This window comes from Bemisia tabaci, chromosome 1 (genome assembly GCF_918797505.1).
Source record: "Bemisia tabaci chromosome 1, PGI_BMITA_v3".
NCBI lineage: Eukaryota > Metazoa > Arthropoda > Insecta > Hemiptera > Aleyrodidae > Bemisia > Bemisia tabaci.
The window spans coordinates 9,122,143-9,143,846 of record NC_092793.1 but is presented as its reverse complement, the minus strand read 5'-3'; the positions used below and the strand labels follow the sequence as shown (position 1 = coordinate 9,143,846).

Genomic DNA, 21,704 nt, shown 5'->3' with positions numbered 1-21,704 from the left:
GACATGGAGGGTAGAGGAGAGTAAGGGGTGCGTTGCGGTTGGCTGGCGGTGTTGCCTTTTGGAAAATTATTCTTCCCTGGAGGAATTCTTTCACTGTGAGAGAAAAAGCTGGAGGGCAACAGTGCTTTTCCTTCCAAAGTTCAATCCACTCCACTGCAAAGCTCCACCATACGTCTCCATTGGTGCGTTACAGGGCGCTAGAAGGGTGTCGGCGGGCCACGCGGTATCATCGCGGGATGTGTCCGCCAACGGTGGCTGACGTACGGAAACATGTGTTCGTGTTTATTATTCGCTCTCTAGGCAGTTTCTGAAAATTCGCCGGAGCCTTTGTGCGTGATCGTCCAAATAAGTATCTAGATCCTCAAAAATCCGCGAATATTTCTGTATTTATCTCTAATGTTAGTGTTGTGCGGTGTCTCTTTCACTGAAACGTTGTTGCTTTTGCAATTCGCTCATGAATTACATCGTGGAGAAGTCAAATTCTGTGCTTTTAAATCATAGTGATTTTCGTTATTTGCTGATAACATTTGTTTGGAATCATGGATTCTTACGGATACCCTTGGTCCGGTATGTTTGTTTATTGCTTTTCTTCACTCCATGTATTATTTGAGTATCGTTGTTTACATCTACTATTTTGCAACAGATTCTTCTTCCTGTATGCTGAATTGACATTTAGATTCATGCATGCTCTCCAGGAGTGATAATCCTCACTGCCTCATCATTATTGACACAATCATTTGTGTACTTATTCCTGTAAATTTGTTGTTGTTTATCCAACTGAGGCAATTAAGCCATGAAGATGTCGGACTCCTGTGGCGTAGTGTGGTGTTGCGCTTGCTCTATGATCAGGAGATCCCAGGTTTGATTTCCGGCCAGGGGACCCAAGTTTGATGGTCTCAAACAACGGTTAGCTGGGGCTGGCTTGATTAGGGACTGAGGGGGATGGGACACTAGGGAGAGTGAAGCGCAAGATTATCCTTTGTGGGATATTTGAAGGGTAAATAAAAGAAATTAAATAAATAAAGAATTAAATGAAGGTCATCACTATACCCAAAAGGTGATTCATCACGGTTTCTGGCAAGATTGAATTGGCATGTGATACATCGCATTGATTAAGTATGCCCCAAATCTCGGCATATTTTGAATTTTTAACCATGTCAAGAATGATAACCCCTGTGCATAAGCTTTTACTAAACCAAAATACTAGCAAATTTCAGAGGAGTGAGAGCAGAATCCTGTTTGGAAAAAATCTTGTATTCGATACAGAAATTGTTAACTGTATTGATTGCAAGGTTTTTTTCCAAACAGGACTCTCCTTTCGAGGGCTAAGTATCACATTTTTTGGCAAAAAATTCAAGATCTGCCAAGATTTTTAACATAGTCGATGCAATACATCGCACACCAGTTTGACCAAGTCATAAACCGTGACGAATCACTTTAAGCCCTCAGAAATGTTAAGGCTCAATTTATTTTAGTTTGCCCCAGCCTATTTTACAATGGCACACATTAATGCCCAGAAGTCTGTTGTATTCACCATTAACCTGGCGTAAGGCTGAAACGCTAGTACTTAGTCCATAAATTTGAGAATAAACACTGTGTGGAAAACAGATGACTGATGAAATCTACCTTATTCCTGAGATTTTTCAAAAATGAAGGGAATGCTTTCCTTGGCGTAGTTTTGGAGGGGTTTTAAATAGGTCTGCATTCACGTAGAGGGCGAAAAATTGGAACTATTCAATGCCTAAATTACTAAATTCATTCATGGCAAACAAAGGAAGAAAATGTACCTAAATATTGGGCTTTTATTCTCCTCTCCATATTGATTAGGTACCAGCTTTATGCTGTTTTTTTACTTCCACTGCCATTGCAGAAAGTCAGATTATTGAGCATCTTGTGCAAAGAGGAAATTCATAACCTGGTACTTGAGCGCCATCAGGTTTTGCTTAGATCCATCAACTGTCTCTCTTCTTTTATCGGAAACCCAGTAGTGCGCATCATGAAGTCCATGAAGCGAAGGCAATTAGGTTTTTTCATAGTGAGGAACACTATGCACAATCTTTGCAACACCAGAAGGTGCTCACCAGGTTTTTAATTTCCATTCTTCACATACCTACCTATACTTATGACTCAGCATTGATCATGAAAACTTACGAAATGAATTATTGATTTTATCCAAAGTTCTGGGAAAAATAGCATAGATCTATAACGAATCTGATCTATATTCAAATAATGGGATTGTGAAAGTTTTTAAAATAAAACCACTGCAAGACTTCCTTCCATCATGTCTAATCAGTTAAATTTTACCTCATTTTTGTTCTCTCACGTTAAAAGTCAAACGATGGTTTGTGAGAGGTGATGCCAGGTATTGCTAAAAATCTTCACTGTTCCCATTTAAAGCCTTTTAACATATCCACATTTCCTTATATAACCTGTCACCCTTGCTCACTGTTCTCCGGAGCATTGCAAAAATAAACATACTCACCGAGACCGGTTTATTTCAAGTTTTGTTTGTGAAAGGGAGGGGGGGGGGGGTTAATACCCGCAAGGAAGATCACTTTCGGGAAAATAATTATTTTTTAGTCCCATGGAGATTATGGTTAAGGGCATTGCTATTGGTGCAAAAATATTCGTGAACACTGTCTTCAGAATTTGTTTTCTTCGGGGTTTACTTTTCTAGTAAATCGGGATCGAATGAAAAACTACTTATTGAAATCGTTTCATACAGTCCTGCGCTTTAACCGCCACAGGTAGGTCTATAGGGGGGGGGGGGGGGGGCAAAGGCAAACTCAAAGGGTGCAGATCCTCTCAGCCACGCGATCGGTTGCGTGCGAAAATGGGGAGGCCCCCAAAAATGGTTACGATAATCCTTTGGCCCCATGCGTAAGCGTAATAAGTGTATTCTGCCATGTTAAGCAAAAACGCCGTATGAACCCTCAGGCGTTGTCAAATTTCATTTGATAAAACATGAATTTCCCAATAGACTTATGAATATTTTTCTTCCAATTTTCCGGATAATTTTTTTCGCCATTTCACCTAAAGGTCCTGAAAAACTTAAGGAAAAATATTCATTACTTTCCTTAAAAATGAACGTTTCATCGAAAGAAACTTGGCAACTCTCGGATGTTCATACGGCATTTTTCCTTAGCACGGCAGTATTGTCCTCTGAGTGAAAATCCCATGTTTTTTAAAACAAAATTTTTTTTCGCACTCTGCAAAATCGTGGTGAAAATTGCATATTTTTCGCAATACTTCGGTAATTTGTATACGTAGATTAGGTATTAGGTACTCATAAGCGATCCGAAGTAAAATTCTTCTAGAAAAAGGGGATCCTTAAATGGAAAGGCCAATAACTTTCTGCATTCTTATTCCGCGAACTCATCGGCAAATAGAAGGTGATGAGCGCAATGTTTATCATCGCATTAAAGCCAGTCCAGCCCCCCTCCCCCTCCCCGTTTTACGTAATATGAGCCCATGTGCTACGTGGTAGAAATAATTATGAATTCAAGAGTACAACCTTTGCTCGGTGCGCCCGGTCTGTTTTTTGTGTTATTCTAATGATATTATCAACTTATATGCAGAATACCAACCTGTCTTCGCATTTTCCTGTCATCGCGGGAGGGTGGAGGGGAAGGGGGGTGGGCGGAGACCTCTGGCGCCAAATCGAGCATCCAGCGAATGATGCGATCGTCTTTTTTTTCGGTCGGGACTTCGTCGTCCTCGTCGGTCGCGTCGCACAGTGGATCGAGTCAATAGGAGAGGTCGGACAAAATTTGGACACTTTAAACGCATAAAACTCCGTTTATACAAATCGCTGAGGGTCTAATAGTGGTTTCATTGGATTCCTCGTGAAATTTTCGTTCTTGAAGCACCCCTTAACATTTAAAAGGTGACGAAATCAACATCATAATGGAGATATTGCATGTGTAAGGGATTTGCGATTTGACTATTGAATCTAACGTAAAAGTTCGCGAGAAACACGATGGTGCCACTGGTTTTCTCTGAAATCATCTCCCAAGCTCAAAAAAAGCTCTCAAAGTGAGGCCAAAATGGAGGGGATATCCCGCCCTACCCTGAGAGTCCACCTCTACATCAAAACAAACTCTCCATGCAAAGATAGGGAGCAAATACATTAGCAGTGATGCCGTGTTTTCAGTTTTGGAGTCCTTAAATAAAGTGGCAACCGTGCTAATGTATTTGCTCCCTATCTTTGCATGGAGAGTTTGTTTTGATGTGGAGGTGGACTCTCAGGGTAGGGCGGGATATCCCCTCCATTTTGGCCTCACATTGAGAGCTTTTTTTGAGCTTGGGAGATGATTTCCGAGAAAACCAGTGGCACCGTCGTGTTTCTCGCGAACTTTTACATAAGAACCAATGAACAAATTGCAAATTCCTCACACATGCAACATCTCCATTTGCAGTTACCTTCAGTCGAAATTTCATGTCCGACCTTTCCGATTGACTCGATCCACTGTGCGTCGCATCGCTGTTGATCGGAAAATTCTTGCATTTCTCACGTCGGAGCTTCATGCGAGGTTGTCGGTCGGTGCTAGAGTCCCTTTATACTGAGAGTCAAGACAATTTGAATCCATTTCTGATTGGTTCCCGTATTTTAGGCCTCCACAGTGTCACAAACGGGAATAAAGATTACATTTTCACCAATTGCAAAGATTATAATCTGGAATGGACCAGGGAATTACGGGTTCGGCAAGGAACAAACGGAATGAGAGGAGGAACGGAGAAAGGCATTTGAGAATGGGCCGATCAAAGATTACGAAAAACGTTCAATTTGTGTAATCTTTATTCCCGTTTGTGACATCCATGAGCCGAATTGTCTTGACTCTCAGTATAAAGGGACTCTAGTCGGTGCCAGTGGCGTGGCGTGCTTTGCGACTTATCGATTGTTACGTCATTTAAACCTATGTAAAAGGACCGATAATCAGGATGTTCGCAGCGAGCACCGTAGTAATCGATTCTTTACCATAGGTTTAAATGGCGTAACAATCGATATATCGCAAAGCACGCCACGCCACTGGTCGGTGCTCCCGTTCCAATTCCCCGAAGAAATCGTCAGAGGAGCCCCGAACGATGCAGTTAAGCCCAATTCTTATTAGGTATCAAACTTTTCATCCGACAGAATGGGCCTGTTGCAAACTTTTGCTAGAGCAAATATAAGAGTTGTTTCCTACAGATGATGCCTCAAAAATCACGATGGGCGCATTGGCAAAGTCTGAAATGCACTCATAACTTCACAATCTGCGTAAGAAATGTGTGTTTTTTTGAGCTTCCCGCTTCAAAAACGATACTACGGCACAGGTGAACATTTTGTTAGAGGAGTCGTTCCATCGTCGGCAATGTTCATCATGGCCGACGCTTCCGCAGTTCTGCGCGTAATTCGAGGTGAGTTCAGGGTCAATCAAGGCGGGCGAGGAAAATATGAACGTAAACACGCCGATTGTTATCTGGTCTAATGCTGTTCAGGTGTTATCTCGTCTCATCATACGTGTTTTGGCGAACTGGCGTCGGCCATGATGAATATTGCCGACGATGGAACGCCTCCTCTAACAAAATGTTCACCTGTGCCGTAGTATCGTTTTTGAAGCGGGAATCTCAAAAAACCGCAAATATCTTACGCAGATTGTGAAGTTATGAGTGCATTTCAGACTTTGCCAATGCGCTCATCGTGATTTTTGAGGCATTATCTATAAGAAACAAATCTTAGTTTTGATATAGCAAAAGTTTGCAACAGGCCCATTGAACGAAAAGCTGGATGGAAAGTTGAACGCCAAAAAATTTGATTCAATCACTCTCCGTTCGACTTTCCAGTGGAAAGTTTCCGTTGTATTCAAGAGTTGAATGAAAAGTTTGATAGCGTAGATTGGGCTTTTGTCGTGAAAATGCCGCTCAAATTTTACCGAATTATCCATATTTCACATCAACGAGCTGATTATTGAAATTGATGGTCAAAGCCCTAGACGAAGAAGACATAGGGAGTATGGAGCTATCCTACTCGTTGAAATGGGTAGTTCCTATGGACCATGGGAGAAAATGATGAACCAACTGTTTATAGGCTACCTCCTTTGTCCATTTCCTCCATATCCCTTTTGTCTTCTTTGTCTATAGCGTTGTCTACCGATATCAATAATCGGCCTGCAAGGACGCCATAACGATAAAACTCCTCAGGATTATACGCATCAAATATAAAAGAATCTACGAAATATCCGCTTTTTAACGAGATTCGCAATACAATTCAAAATAGTTCGTAAATTACTAGTTGAAGTACGTTCATAAATTATGAACGCTCATGTTCAGCACTTTGAGGGGCGTTTGCACTTTTAAAACCCCCTTTTCCACAAAATTCTCCACAGGACGACCCCCTTCTTGCGTTCTTCATTTACGAATTGCCGCAATTTGGCAAATAACGCGTTTTCACGCACAATTCCTCTTCTTTCTTGAATTTGGGAGTTTCTTAACTGAGATAAACCAGATGACACCACCAGGCCCCGCATAATTAATAATCGGGAATAGATAATGTGCGGCTCACTAAATCCCTCGCAGTGCCGCACAGTTGATCGAGTCAACAGGAGAGGTCGGACAAAATTTGGACACTTTAAACGCTTATAACCCCGTTTATACAAATCGCTGAGGTTCTAAAAGTGTTTTCATTGGTTTCCACGTAGAATTTCCTTTCAGTAACACCCCTCTTTTAGAATGTGACGAAATAAACATCAAAATTTGCAGTTTTAGTCAAAAATGTCATGTCTGACCTCTTTTATTGACTGTGTGCCGGGAGCTTCCTTGGTCATTCAGGAAAGGGCTGGAAATGGCATGCATGTTTTTCAGTCATAAATCTGACAATAGCGGTGAGACTTTTCTACTCTCGTGAAACAGGACGGCGTCTTTCTCGACTCAGCCAACGAGATAAACGACTAGCACTTTTTTTTGCTCATCTTTGCGCTTTTTCCTCTTTCTCCTTTTTATGTGTTTCCGAGATAAGTGCTGAAAATATTTTCCTTGGCTGTTTAATTACTGTTGAATCCGTTTCAAAGAAAATGAGTTAACTCCTCGGCTTCTCAAGGTCGCCTATCATCAAGTGTTCTGCAAGTAGGTCATTAACTTGATGCAAATTTCGAAGTATTGAGTCGCGAAAATGAAGCTTATTCTATTTCCACTTTATTTATCATCAATATTATTGGATATGATGTTGATTTTTGAGTGATATTTGGACCGCGCTCAGCAGAAAGGAACCAACGCACATCAGCTATTGCCGAATTTAACTAGGCATTTTGATTTTTTACAAGAGAGCATTTGTGTAGATTCCTTTGAAAATCGTAAGGAATTTGCTTCGCACCAGGCAGGAATCGCTGAAATTTCCACAAAAATCCGCACACCCGATTTCATGTAAAAAATTACATTGCCCGATTAAATTTGGCAATTTAGCTGATGTGGCTTGGTTCCTTTCTGCTTAACGCGGTCCATTTTTGCATCTTTGTCTGTTGAATCGAAATATGGCGTTATTTGTTGACCTTTGACCACTCTTCTATAAATGTACGCTTTTTTTTCTTCAAATTAATCATGCGAACGTGATCGAAATAAAGAAAACGACGGTATGTAAGTCCACAACCATGTATCTCAGTTTGCGACGTTGCAGACTTCCTGTCATACTTTATTTCTTAAGAGGAAAACAACTCGACGGCAATTTTTGCCGTGATATTTTTCGCTCTGCGAAGAAAATTATGCGAAAACTTCAAGGAATGATGTCGATTTGTTCTCATTTAAAAACTAAAATAGGTACGAGCGGAAAGTTTCAAACACAGCAAACAAGATAAATGGTTGCGGACTAACACCGTCGACCAAATACTGTCAATAATGTCGATGTTGTTTGAAAAAAAAAACCCGGAAAACTAACGAATCAATGTTAAGAAAAGATTGAACTGTGCTGGGTGCGATCATTAAGATGTCCTTTGCCTTTAACATTGTGTAAAGCAGCTACCCTACTTTTAAATTCCTTTGGACGTTTCGTTAAGCTTTTTCGAACTTGCCCCGACATTGAAATGATTCATGGCTTTATTTGCACAACAACGTTCAAGTTCCATACCGATGGCTCAATTCGGAGGCCATGGATCTTGATCGAGATTTTTCAAAATGTCCGTGCTTATTTTTTTTTTATTTTTTTTTTCGAAGAGGAACAAGCTAATTTTATTTCTTAAAATTTTCTCAGAACTCTCAAGCACCGAGGAATAATCAAAAAAGTTTTCGAAAAATTACGTGGATTGATATTCTTATTAAAAAATGAAATATGATGAAGAAGCTGTCACGTCAAAAACCAAGATACGTGGTTTCCGAACTTTGCCATCAATACGTATGTGTACGTAAGACCTCGATTACTGTGTGCATTGATCGATTTTTGTGCTGCGATTTTAGTGCATTGGCAGTTCGTCTACAATTTGTGGTGTAGGCAACCAACCTCGAAGTACAAGAGACGAATAGCTCTTTTCGGACGAGAAAAGGTGACTTTAACGCCACGTCAGTTCTCCTTCAATTTGCAGTGTAGGCATCATGGGCTCCCCCGTGGTCGAATAGTGGTATCGATCGTGAAGTTCCATGCTTACTCGAAATACATGAGAAGAATAGCTTTTTACCGGACGTAAAGAGGTGATTTTAACGTTGTGTCAGTTCTCCTTCAATCTTTAGCGTAGGCAATATTGGCTCCCCCGTGGTCGAATAGTGGTATCATCGTGAAATTCCATAGTTACTCGAAATACACGAGAAAATTAGCTTTTTACCGGACGAAAAGAGGTGCTTTCAACGCCGTGTCAGTTCTCCTTCAATTTTCGACACGCCGAGCGTGATACACGCCCCCTTCCCCCCTCCCACCTCTTGTCACGGTCGGTCACAAAATTCCAAAGATCCACCTATCCTATACAGCGGTACGTAATTTATGGACAGTTCTCTACGATAAAATATTTAATTCTGAAGAATCTAATGAGTATTTTTCCTCAACAATTTTGAGCATACTAGATCAAAGTGTGGATCTATGCCTTAATAATGGAGAATTCGCACGACAATTTTTTATTGCTTCGTCTGAGAGTGCTTAATGAGTTGAGTTCGCAGCATTTTTCATACTTTTTCTCTGATGAGGGGAAATTGTAGAAAAATCTTTTTAAAAGTGGGAAAATATCCTGCCTTGTGACGTCAGTCGACGGCATTTTCTATTTAAACGCATGTAGGCATTTTAGCGAATAAGGTAATTCGATCATGGTCATATCCTCTCTAGGTAATAATTTTGTTCGTTTTAGAACCCAAGGATATTCTCATTCTCACTCCACGCAGCTAGAGTTGCCACAGGCTGGGAATACCGGAAAATCCTAGGGAAAAATCGTCAAATCACCATCATTTGCTTTCTAGAGTGGGGTTGACGTTTCGAACAAATAAATTTTGCCTAACTACGAAAACTATTTCTAACTATGTCTTTTTAACAATCTGGCATTAGTTCAATTGTCAGGAAATTTCACCAAAATGTGTCAGGAAAATTAGGAAAATGTCAGAAATTTAATTTTCTAAATTCTGTGGCAACCTTGCTCAGTAGTTCCTTCTTAAAACTGAAATTCACACAATTTCAGACACCTGGAAATTCTCCATTCAAGGGATAATAACTCGCCAATCCTCCAGAAAAAGCGCAATTTTTCGGGAGAAATTAGGCCACGCACGGATTTATATTCGGCGTTTCCCCTTACCACTGCAGAGCCGGTGGTGGTATAATTTATTCGCCGGATGACGCATCCGTTGTAGCACTTGTTATGTTGGGTGAGCGCGCTACACAATGCGTCGCTCAAGAGCGTATCCCAATTACCTCGTGAGCCCTGTTCTCCGTATAACTTTATGCTTTCCGGGGCTCATGAGCAATCAGAGATAGGCTCTTAAGTCAGCGGAGCGACGAAAAGTGAAGAAGGAACCCCAAATGAAGATTGTTTTAACGTTGCCAGGTGGCGCCAGCGAGTCAGCGACCATCAGCTTCCTCAGGAGCGCACTCAGCCGTGAAAGCTCGTCTAGTCTCTGCCGTGCCGAGGATAAACGCCGCATGAACATTCGAGAGTTGCCAAATTTCTCTCGATAAAATGTTTATTCTCATGGAAAGTCATGAATATTTTACCTGTAAATTTTCAGAATGTTTAGGTAAAATCACGAACAAAATTATCTGAGAAATTGGCAGAAAAATATTCAAAAATTTTCCTGTAAATTAGTGATTTGCCGGAGGAAATTTGGCAACGCCTGAAGGCTCATACGGCGCTCTTCCTTAGCAAGGCAGTAGTCGTCTGTCGTGGAAAAACGCCGTATGAACATTCGAATGTTGCCACATTTCCAGCGATGAAATATGGATTTTTTAGGGAAGATATGAGTGTTTTTCTTCGAAATTTTTAGACAATTTAGATCCAATTGCAAATTAAATTCCGTGAAAAATTGGAAGACAAATTTTCTCAGGTTTCCCGAAAAATTCGTGTTTTATTGAAGAAGAAACGGCAATGTCTGAAGGCTCATACGGTGTTCTACCTTAACACGACAGTCTTCTCCGATTCCTCGACATATTTTGCTCGTATATGTTTCTCTACCCAAAATATCACGCAATTTTTTTTAATTTAGGGTTATCACGCACCCGGGTTTTAGGCCCTTTCTCCGCATTGCACCATCCAGGGTTGCCGCAGTCAGGAATACGGGAAAACCGGGAAGTGTCAGGGAATTTTAAAGAGTCAGAGAAAACTTGAGAATGTCTGGGAAAATGACGAAAGTGGTGGGAAAGACAGGCCACCCTTATTTGCTCTGTAGGGTGGGTTTAACGTTTCCAACAACACATTTTGGCTGAAAACTATTTAAAATTATGTCCTTTTAACCGTCTGGCATATCCTCAACTTAAAGCGAGCTGATTGTTGAAATCTATAGATATAACGATAGACAAAAAAGAGTTGGGAGTATAGAGCGATCCTATTCGTTGAAATGGTGGTTCCTATATAGACTAAGGCGGTAAATGATGATTCAACTATGAAGTCTCTCGTGGGTTGCCGTTGGTTAGTCTGTTACCTACCTCTTTTGTCCATTGCATCCACCCGCTTCCACCAATAGAATCCCTTCATATCTCCTTTTGTCTCCTTCGTCCATAGCTTTGTTCATCAATTTCAAAAATCAGCCCTAAAAAATTGGCCAAAATTTGGGAAATGCCATCAGGGAAATGTCAGGGAAATTCAGTTTCTAAATTCTGTGGCAATGCTGTCAATCAAATAGAATTGAGAGCCCTTTCCGTGACAGTCCCTCGGGCCGCTTTGATTTCGGACGAAAACGAAAAGTTCGGCAGGCTGTGATGATAATCGCGGAAGGATAGCGGAGCAGTAGTTGCTCTTCACGAAGGAAGTGTTTTAAACGAGGAGATAATGAAGATTTTCATTAGATCCGCGACCAGGCCGCAAGGGTAGGGCCCAAAACGGAAGGGGATGCGAGCGAGGACGGAGAAGGGGCCCAGAGGCAAGGGACGCGGCCAAATGAGCTTTACCATTAACGAGCCCGCTCCCTCGCGCCCCTGGCCAAACCACGTCCGTAAATCGGGCGATGAATTTGTTTTTGGAACTACCTCGGTTTACGATAGTTCCCAGCAGCCCTTTTGAATAAAAAGCTCGTAGGCAAGATTCATTCCCCAGCAACAAGCTCATCTACCCTGATTTTTATTCAGCTATTCTGCTTCCCTTCCCAATTCAAACGCCCCGCCGCGGGTCGTGCCCCTAATAACAAGGCCCTAGGCTATATTATGTTTATGCAATTTTTATGTCGCTCTCAAATACGGGCGGTTTTCCCTGCAAATGTGTGCGCCTAATTTGATTGGAGGCTTCGCCGACTGCCAGCTGTCATTCTTTCGCGGTGGGATTCATCTCAAGACTATTTCGTCACCTTCCAACCAAAGTATCGCGAGCGCCATGCGATGTTTCAAAATTTCCGCCGCCATTTTATTTTTTTACAGAGGAATTTTTCAACGAAGCTGTCTGGAAATTTCACTGAATTTTCTTTGTGCCACCGTAAAATTCAGTGAAATTTTTAAACAGATTCAACCAACAATTTCTCTGTAAAAAACAGTAAAACTCTGTAAACCAACAATTTTTCTCTTTTTACAGAGAAATTGTTGGTTGAATCTGTTTAAAAATTTCACTGAATTTTACGGTGGCACAAAGAAAATTCAGTGAAATTTCCAGACAGCTTCGTTGAAAAATTCCTCTGTAAAAAAATAAAATTGCGGCGGAAATTGAACGTCGCATAGCGCTTGTGATACTTCAGGCGGAAGGTGCCGGGTATTTTTTTCCGACTTTTTTCGATTGCGAATCTGCGCTTTCAGAATCGGGCGGTCAGTGAAGGTATTTGTTCCGACGAGCAGCATTGCAAGCCTCATACTCCCTTTCACTGAAAAAGCCCTCAATTAGCCATAGAGTCGTATGAGTGCCGTACAATATAGCCATAATTCAACTTTGTTCAGGGAAGGCACTAACACTACAAACAGGTACAGCGCAAGTTTACAAAAATTTCACACTTTTCATAATAATTGGACGGTATTTTTGCCAAACGGAACTTTGTGCATTATGGCGTGAGCCCTGTTACGCATACATTCTTATGGGTCTCAGGGCTCATGTCTTAATGCACCTCGTTACGTTTAGCAGAAATACGTCCAATTATCCTATTTTGCGCGATCTGAGGCACCGAGACACGACAATGCGATTCAACAGGAAATTGTTTTCTCGTTTAAAATTTTTGTGGAATATTCTCGTTTACTTGAAGTCATTTTGTAATTTGTATGCTCACAAGAATGAAGCGTGATTTGTACGAGAATGTACGCAAGAAAGGTTTACTCACTCCAGAATGCGACAGAAAATCTGCCATCTAGATTCTTGTATTACTTCTCAATGCTAAACTAATAACAGCTGCAGGTTTTTTTTCGGACCCTCAAGGGGGTGAATTTATTTGGCTTGGATATTTTCTGATTATTTTTCTGATAAACTTTTAAGGAAGCAAATAACGGAAAGTTAGTGTTTTTTTCCTCCTTTTTTTTCTCGCGGCTATACTGCCGTGCTAAGGAAAAACGCTGTATGAACCTTCAGGCGTTGCCAAATTTTCTTTGCGAAAGCGCGAATTTCCTGGTAAACTTATGAATATTTTCCTCCCAATTTTTCAGATAATTTTGTTCGCAATTTCACCGAAAGATTCTGAAAATTCATAACTTTCCTAGAAAATAAACATTTCATCGAAGGGAATTTGGCAACTCTCGAATGTTCATACGGCGTTTTTCTTTAGCACGGCATATATTATTCCCCTTCGGAAAGTGGCTCCGCAAAAGCAATATTAAGCCTTTTCTTTTTCTGACTGTTGTAGAAATCGTGAAATCGTCAGGTTCTTACTGTATCCCATTATTAAGGGTTTAATTTCTAACGCATCTGTGACTGCTCGGCTCGAATACTTCTCTAATGTGCACTCATTTCTCTTATCGATTTTTTTTGTGGGGCCCTAAAACTAGGTGGAATGCGGATGAGCGTAAACACAATTACCGCAGGTTATCTTCACCGAAGCTCTCAAGTTCCGAGTTTCACCGCCTTACCTAATTACTTTTCTTACAATTTTAAGCATATTAGATACTCCAAACAAAAATATGTAAAATAAAAACAAAAAACCCCTTAATATTCCGGTCAATGGGCCTGCTGCAAAATTTCGTAGAGCAAAAATAAGAGTTGTTTCTATCAGTAACTGTCTCAAAAATCCCGACGAGGGCAAAGTTTGAAATGCACTGTTAACTTCACAATCTGCGTAAGAAATTTTCGTTGTTTTGAGCTTCCCGATCGAAAACGATACTACGGCACAGGTGAACATTTCGATAGAGGTGTCGTTCGATCCAACCCGTGTGCACTAGGATACTACACAATATTCAACATGGCTGACACCAATCCGCCAAAACACATGTGTCTAGCACGAGACTCTAACCATTTTTTAACAACTCCGGCGTGCTTACGTTCACGATTTCTTCGCGTTGATGGTTGATAAGATCTGTTTTGGTCTTGTGCTCCCGATTCCGATTTGCGTGCAGAAGCGTCGGCTATTTGAGTATTGCTATGCGAAAGGGTTCAATGGAACGACTCCTCCAACGAAATGTTCTCCTGTGCCGTAGTATCGTCTTTGAAGCGGGAGGCTCAAAAAAACGCAAATTTCTTACGCAGATTGTGAAGTTAACAACTCAACTTCAAACACACATTTCAAACTTTGCCAATGCGCTCATCGTGATCTTTGAGACATTTACTGATAGAAACAACTCTTATTTTTGCTCTAGCGAAAGTTTGCAACAGGTTCATTTTCACTTCATTAGGAATTACAATTTCAAGTTTGATCGTGAAGTAGTTGAAAATACCTTTTAAATTAGGGACGGCTTGGTTAAAATATGAAAATCAAAAGACATTCTCTAACTGTTCGCAATATTTATACTCGGGCGGATTCTATAGCTAATGCAACTGACTCTCTCTTACCCTGTCTCGTGGTCCTGTGCTTTCGTGCATGGGGCTGAAATCGACCCCCTTTCAAGTTCTCCACATCGGGTCACTAAGTCAGGCAAAGCTCATCCGTAAGAAACGGGTATAATTTGTCGGTGCTGGAGCAAAGTGGAGGAGTTGCAAACTAAGACAGGATGCGCTGCGGGACAAGCCGGACGTGGAATTAGATGTTTTGCTCCTATCAACAAGTTTTAATTGATTTATGAAAACTTACAGCCCAGCACAACTTCCAAGCGCAACAAGTTAACAAATTGTGAGAGAAAAATTCCCCCCGGTCTCTCGTGCTTTTAATGATAATCCTACTTTTTATGCTCTCTTGTCCATCCGGGGAGGGGGTATCAACTATGCCGATAATGTATTTTATGTTTATTGTTTATCTTTCTGACCTCCTCTGCGCCAAGCTGTATTTAGCAAGGCTGCCAAGTTTTTTGTTCAGATTTTCGTGTTAATCAAAACCCCTCGTGGGTTTGCTGAGCATTCGACAACAATGCTCACTGTTTTATCAATTTCCAGTCGCTACAACGGATGCTCTCAGCAGCGTAGTTGCTTCATCGCTAGCAACCCACCCTCCACCGCCCCCCCCTCCCCCCCATTCCTTGAAAAACTCGATGCACTGAATTTGGGGGAGAACGCTCTCCATTACTGAATACTGCACTTATATACTGTTTATTTTCCCCTCCCGTGATTTTTGGCGAGAGGAAATTAGTGGAATGTAGCTCACGCATGCCTACGCTGTCGTGAAGGAAGAACGCTGTATGAGCCTTTAGGCGTTGCCAAATGCCCTCTGGCAAATCACCAATTTTCAGGAAAATTTTTGAATATTTTTCTGCCAATTTCTCAGATAATATTGTTTGTAATTTGATCTAAAGTGTCTGAAAATTTCAAGAAAAAATATTCATAATTTTCCTCAAAAATAACATTTGATCCGAGGAAATTTGGCAACTCTCGAATGTTCGTACGGCGTTCTTCCTTAGCACGGCAGTACGGGATTTGCGTCCCGATTACTTTCTCTGAAGTAAAATTTTGCGCGAAACACGATGGTGTCGCTGGTTTTCTCTGAAATCAATTCCAAAGTTCGAAGAAAGCACTCACAATTGAGGCCGCAATCCCATGTAACCGTGGAGTCCACCTCTGTATCTAGTCAAACTCTCTATGGAAAGATAGGGAGTAAATACAATAGCAGGATTGCCGTGTTTTAGTTTTGGAATTCCGAAACAAAATGGCAACCCTGATAAAGTGTTTACTCCCTATTTTTGAATAGAGAGTTTGTCTTGATATGAAGTGGACTCTCAGGGTAGATCGGTATTACGACCTCAACTTTGAGAGCTTTTTTTGAGCTTGGGAGTTGATTTCAAGGAAAACCTGCGGCATCACCATGTATCTCGCAAAAGTTTACGTTAGACGAAGAAGTTGCGTGGTTCGCAAATCCCTCCCACACGCAATAGCTCTATTAAAATAGTCTATTAGAGGCTCGAATTTTTTGAGTTTGAGACTTGTGTTTTTGTTTACAATTGAACCAGCGAATATATCGATCTATCGAATGACGTAGTCACTAAATCATTTTATCGTATTGCGAGGAGTTGAAGAAAGTGTTGAGCTTCAATTGAGATAGCTCAAAAGTAGCTTTTTCCAAATTTTAGTCACCATTTTCATTTCGCTTGCAAGTTGTAACGAATTCGACTTTTTCTAAGCTCTGAACTTTTTTCTATTTGTTGCAGACAACCCAGAGGCTGGGGTGCCGGACATGACCACCATATCGAACCTGGACGAAAAAGGGATCAACAGAAACCTCCAAGTTCGATACCTCAAAGATCAGATTTACGTATCCTTTTTTCAACCATTTTGTACGTACAAAAGCGATTCCAGTTTCAAAGTCGAGGATTTTAAACCTGCAAATAGGTCTTCGAGTACACCGTCTGTTTTAATGTTTCTGGCCACCGTAGAAGTTATTTTTCCGAGGACGGTTGGTTCCTCATTTTTTGAGATAGCGAGTTCAACAAATGATTCAACTTTTTGAGATAGTGAGTCACTGTCTCAAATCGATTGTTTGACAATATTAAAGAGGATCTCGGTCTGTTTCGAATATTTCAGATTGCATTTAATATTCATACAATTAATATGCAATGAGCATAGCAAGTCATTCTGTAATGTCTTAAGAGGGGCTGTCTCGAAAATGGTAGACAAGACGAATATTTTAATCGACAAATATTTTTGACAGTCCTTTTTTGTACACCATTATTATAGGGCAGAATGTTTAAATGAGAGGGAATGGGTTCGATTGACATGAATCGATCGACGATGAACCAATCGACACCGATTCGATCGACAAATTATTGAAAAAACCGGTTTGTCGATTTGATCGACATGAATCGATCGAAAAATAAAAACGTGAACCGATCGACGTTCGACTGACATCGATTCGAATTCACGGGTTGGTCGATCTATTCACGGGTCTGTCGATCGATTCATGGGTTTGTCGATCGATTCATGGGTTTGTCGATCGATTCATGGGTTTGTCGATCGATGCACGGATTTCGTCGATCGAATCGGTTCGATCGACTCCCGTTATTATTTTTCGATCGATCATGTCGATCGAATCGGCACCGGTTTTTAATAATTTGTCAATGGAATCGGCATTGATCGGCCCACGTCGATCGATTCGTGTAGACCAAATCCTTACTCTCCGATAAATGACGTTAGGTAGTCCTGCCGTGCTAAGGAAGAACGCCGTAGGAACATTCGTGAGTTGCCAAATTTCCCTTGATAAAACGTGTATTTTTGACAACATTCATGTATATTTTTCCTATTTTCAGATATTTTCGATTAATTTGCGTACAAAATTGTCTGACAATTTTGGAAAATAATATTCACGATTTTCCCAGTAAATTCGGTTTTTATAGCAGGAAAATTGGCAACGTCTGATGGCTCGTACGGCGTTCTTCCTTAGCACGGCAGAGTAGATTAGAGTCCCTTTATACTGAGAGTTAAGACATTGTGAATCCATCTCTGATTGGTTCCCGTATTTTAGGCCTCCACAGTGTCACAAACGGGGAATAAAGATTACATTTTCACCGATTGCGAAGATTACAATCTGGAATGGACCGGGGAATTACGGGTTCGGCAAGGAACAAACGGAATGAGAGAAGGAACGGAGAAAGGAATTTGAGAATGGGCCGATCAAAGATTACGAAAAACGTTCAATTTGTGTAATCTTTATTCCCGTTGGTGACTCCATGAGGGGGGGGGGGGTGTCTTAACTCTCAGTATAAAGGGACTCTAGAGTAGATTAGAGTCCCTTTATACTGAGAGTCAAGACAACACCCCTTCATGGAGTCACAAACGGGAATAAAGATTACAGAAATTGAACGTTTTTCGTAATCTTTGATCGGCTCATTCTCAAATTCCTCTCTCCGTCCCTTCTCTCATTCCATTTGTTCCTTGCCGAACCCATAATTCTTTGGTCCATTCCAGATTATAATCTTTGCAATCGGCGAAAATGTAATCTTTATTCCCGTTTGTGACACTGCGAAGGCCTAAAATACGGGAACCAATCAGAAATGGATTCACATTGTCTTGACTCTCAGTATAAAGGGACTCTAGAGTAGACGTCCTCTCAACTTGACTCGGGGATCCGACGAAGAAGCAGAGCGCGACCGCGGTAGAGGGTTCCCAGATTATAACCGGACCGACGAGGGCGCCGGGAACTTGACCGCGGACTCCACTCGGAAGTGAGAAAATCCCGAGGGAACAACAAAGGATTGACGATTGAAGCGGCCGTCGCGTTGTAGTGGAGTTATTCAAAAAACGGCGCGTGCCGCAGATTGCCCCCACGTTCACCTCACCCTCGAAGCCTCGATCCCCGGCCCAGGATCCAGCGACGAACCCCATTGATCCCCCTTCCTCACCTCTGCTCGAGTTGCCAGGTGCCGACTGTGCCGCGTCGCGTCGCGCGACTCACAACGAGATGCATTCAGTTTCTAATTACGTCGGATGGTTTTCGTCTCCTCACCCTTCCGCGGAGAGGCCCAGCAGGTGTTGCTCCTCTTCCCCTCGCGGGGTTGCGTCCTGGTGCAAGCTAGAGTCCCTTTATACTGAGAGTCAAGACAATGTGAATCCATTTCTGATTGGTTCCCGTATTTTAGGCCTTCGCAGTGTCACAAACGGGAATAAAGATTACATTTTCACCAATTGCAAAGATTATAATCTGGAATGGACCAGTGGAATTACGGGTTCGGCAAGGAACAAACGGAATGAGAGGAGGAACGGAGAAAGGCATTTGAGAATGGGCCGATCAAAGATTACGAAAAACGTTCAATTTCTGTAATCTTTATTCCCGTTTGTGACATCCATGAGCCGAATTGTCTTGACTCTCGTATAAAGGGACTCTAGTGGGAGTCATCGGTCCAACTCATCGGTCAACATAAAAGTAATTTCTAGGGATGAGTGGTAGAGCCAGGGCCGGATTTACCTACTTGCCGCCCATGGGCCGCCTGTATTTTGCCGCCCCCTTCTCATTCGTTTTGAAACTAAATAAAAACCATCAAGTTAGCGTGCCAGCGGGGGAGGGGTGCATAAGACGCATTTACTCGTGTTGAAAACATTTTTGGGGAAAGCTCTGTCAACACTCCTAGCAAAAATTCATGGAACTTTGCGCGAAAGTTATGTTTCGTAAACCTATCTCGGTATGGACAAGGCCTTCCATTCGTAAGAAATGAAAGAAAAATTACCTATGAAAGAACAAACATAAATGTGGTTTAATGATTTTAACTTCCGCTGCCGCGCCGCGCAGACCGCACTGTATTTGGCGCAATGCGTGAAGTATTCCGAAAGTCTTGTAGGCGCTATGCGTTTCACGCCGACCGCTGCTGGAACGCTCTGTGTTGGACGCAATGCGTGAAGTATTCACGCAATCTTGTAGGCGCTATGCGTTTCACGCTGACCGCACTGTGTTTGGCGCAATGCGTGAAGTATTCATGCATTCTTGTAGGCGCTATCCGTTTCACGCTGACCGCAATGACCGCACTGTATTTGATGCAATGCGTGAAGTATTCGTGCAGTCTCGTAGGCGCTAATATGTGTTACATGCCGATCGCCGCGCCGAGGGCTTCTCCTTTTCATCTCAAGTCCTCGTCATCATTTCTCTCTAAGTCGCGCCGCGCCGTTCCAGGCTAAATTGCGTGTTTGGTTTCTCTCTTAACTCGACTAATTAAAGGTGCTGTCTCTTGTATCACTAAGAGACGACAAAATTAGAAATTACTATATTCTCAGGAAATGAGAGATTTTGTCGCCTTTTCTCGTTGGAATTTTTTTTTTTCTAAATCTGATTTTTTATATACCTACACTTGAGTAAATTGCAAATTTTTGCCGCCCTCTAGATTTGCCGCCATGAGCCGCGGCCCATGTGGCCACCCCCTTAATCCGGCCCTGGGTAGAGCCCGAATGTAGCAATTTTCGACTGTTGTCAAGAAGCCAGCATATATAGAATCGCTATTTGATCCAACCTATCCGAATCCAGTGGTGCCGAGGGTGTTCCCGCGATATGTCCAACATCTGTGGAATTTCCCGGTGCCATCATCATCATTCACCAATGCACGGTTTAGGGTAAAATGAATTCTGATATTTTCGCAATCCCAGGAAAAAGCAGCAAGTTCGAGCTGAATTTTGTTGCCGAAGCTATCCGCGGTTTTTTTGGTCCGTCCGGGGTGTATTTAAGGTAAATCGAAAATTTCAGGACATTCTTTTGGTATCGTTTTTTATCATGAAACGTAGCTGGTCGAATGACCTGATTCGTGGCTCGCACAATCCGCTAAAAATGACAACGTTATTTCAATTTACCGAGGACGAATGATGGTTGAGACAACGCACGCTCGGCGATTTCATGCTCGACATCTCATGGTTTTGTGTGGACCCATCCACTCGTATTTCACTTCCTCCCCGTTGCAACACATGCAAATGGATTACATTTGGGCGTACTTATGCTAAAAGGAACTATGTTACATGAAACGTAGCTGGTCGAAGACCTGATTCGTGGCTCGCATAATCCGACTAAAATGACAAACGTTATTCAATTTTACCGAGGAAGAATGATGGCTGAGACATCGCACGCTCGGCGATTTCATGCTCGACATTTCTCATGGTTGAATTGACTGTGTTCCCCACACATCTACGTAGGATAACCAACTCAAATATTCTAAGATTGGCTTTAAAACAATCTTACCTTATTTTTCGACGTAATTTCCGTTCCTATAGATGCATTTTTCATAGCGTTTCTGAAGCTTCTTAATGCCGTTCTCAAAGAACACTTTTGGTTGACTCTTGAACCAGCCATTGACTGCTTCCATCACCTGCTGATCGTTCTCGAAGCGCTGGCCACCTAGGTGCTTCTTGAGTTGCGGAAAAATATGATAGTCACTCGGGGCAAGGGCTGGAGAGTATGGAGGATGAGGTGACACCTCCCACGCAAATTTGTCCAACAAATTTTGGGTCTCTTTCGCCGTGTGAGGTCTGGCATTATCGTGAAGGAATAGGGGACCACGAGACAAGAGACCCGGTCGCTTGTTTCTTATTGCCAATCGCAACGAATTCAATATTCCACAATACCGTGGTGCATTGATTGTACACCCTTTCTCCAAATAATGGACGAGAAGTACTCCTTGAGAGTCCCAGAAGACAAAAGCGACGCGACAGCGCGCGGTGCATCTCATATCAGCGCGTCGTTTGGTGGACGGAACTGGCCGGGAGTTGTTCACGTAAAAATCGAATATCTCGGCAACCAGTGGTCCAAATTTAAAAATCTTGGTACCTATGGAGAGCTGAGGATATAAGTAAGAAGTTCTTTTTTACCGATTTGATTTATCCCTTTTAGTTTCGGAGATATGAAAGGGGTGAACTTACTTTTTGGATGACCCTCGTAGTTCCTTTTAGCACGAATACGTCCATTTTGCAATAAGGAACCACTATTTCTGGCCCATTTCAGAAACAACATACATGCTATTAGTTTCCCTATGCAGATATGTGCGTTCATGGGAGAGCCAGAGATATAGTAGTTCCTTATTGCAAAATGTAATCCAAATCATCTCGCTATTCCCCGCCTTCAAAGAATACATCATTAGGATTGCATTTTGCAAAAAGCCTAATGGTTCA

General features: G+C 41.9%; 1 protein-coding gene across 1 annotated transcript in view; it reads left to right on the top strand.

Annotated features, from left to right (window-relative positions):
• Nucleotides 1–132: 132 nt before the first annotated feature.
• Nucleotides 133–21,704, top strand: part of Myo81F (unconventional myosin 81F) — an 89,755-nt gene continuing 68,183 nt past the window's right edge. Inside the window, exons 1-2 of the mRNA XM_019054837.2 lie at nucleotides 133–567; nucleotides 16,280–16,383. Coding sequence (XP_018910382.2) covers nucleotides 540–567; nucleotides 16,280–16,383 — 132 coding nt within the window. The 5' untranslated portion in view covers nucleotides 133–539. The remainder of the gene's footprint in view (nucleotides 568–16,279; nucleotides 16,384–21,704) is intronic.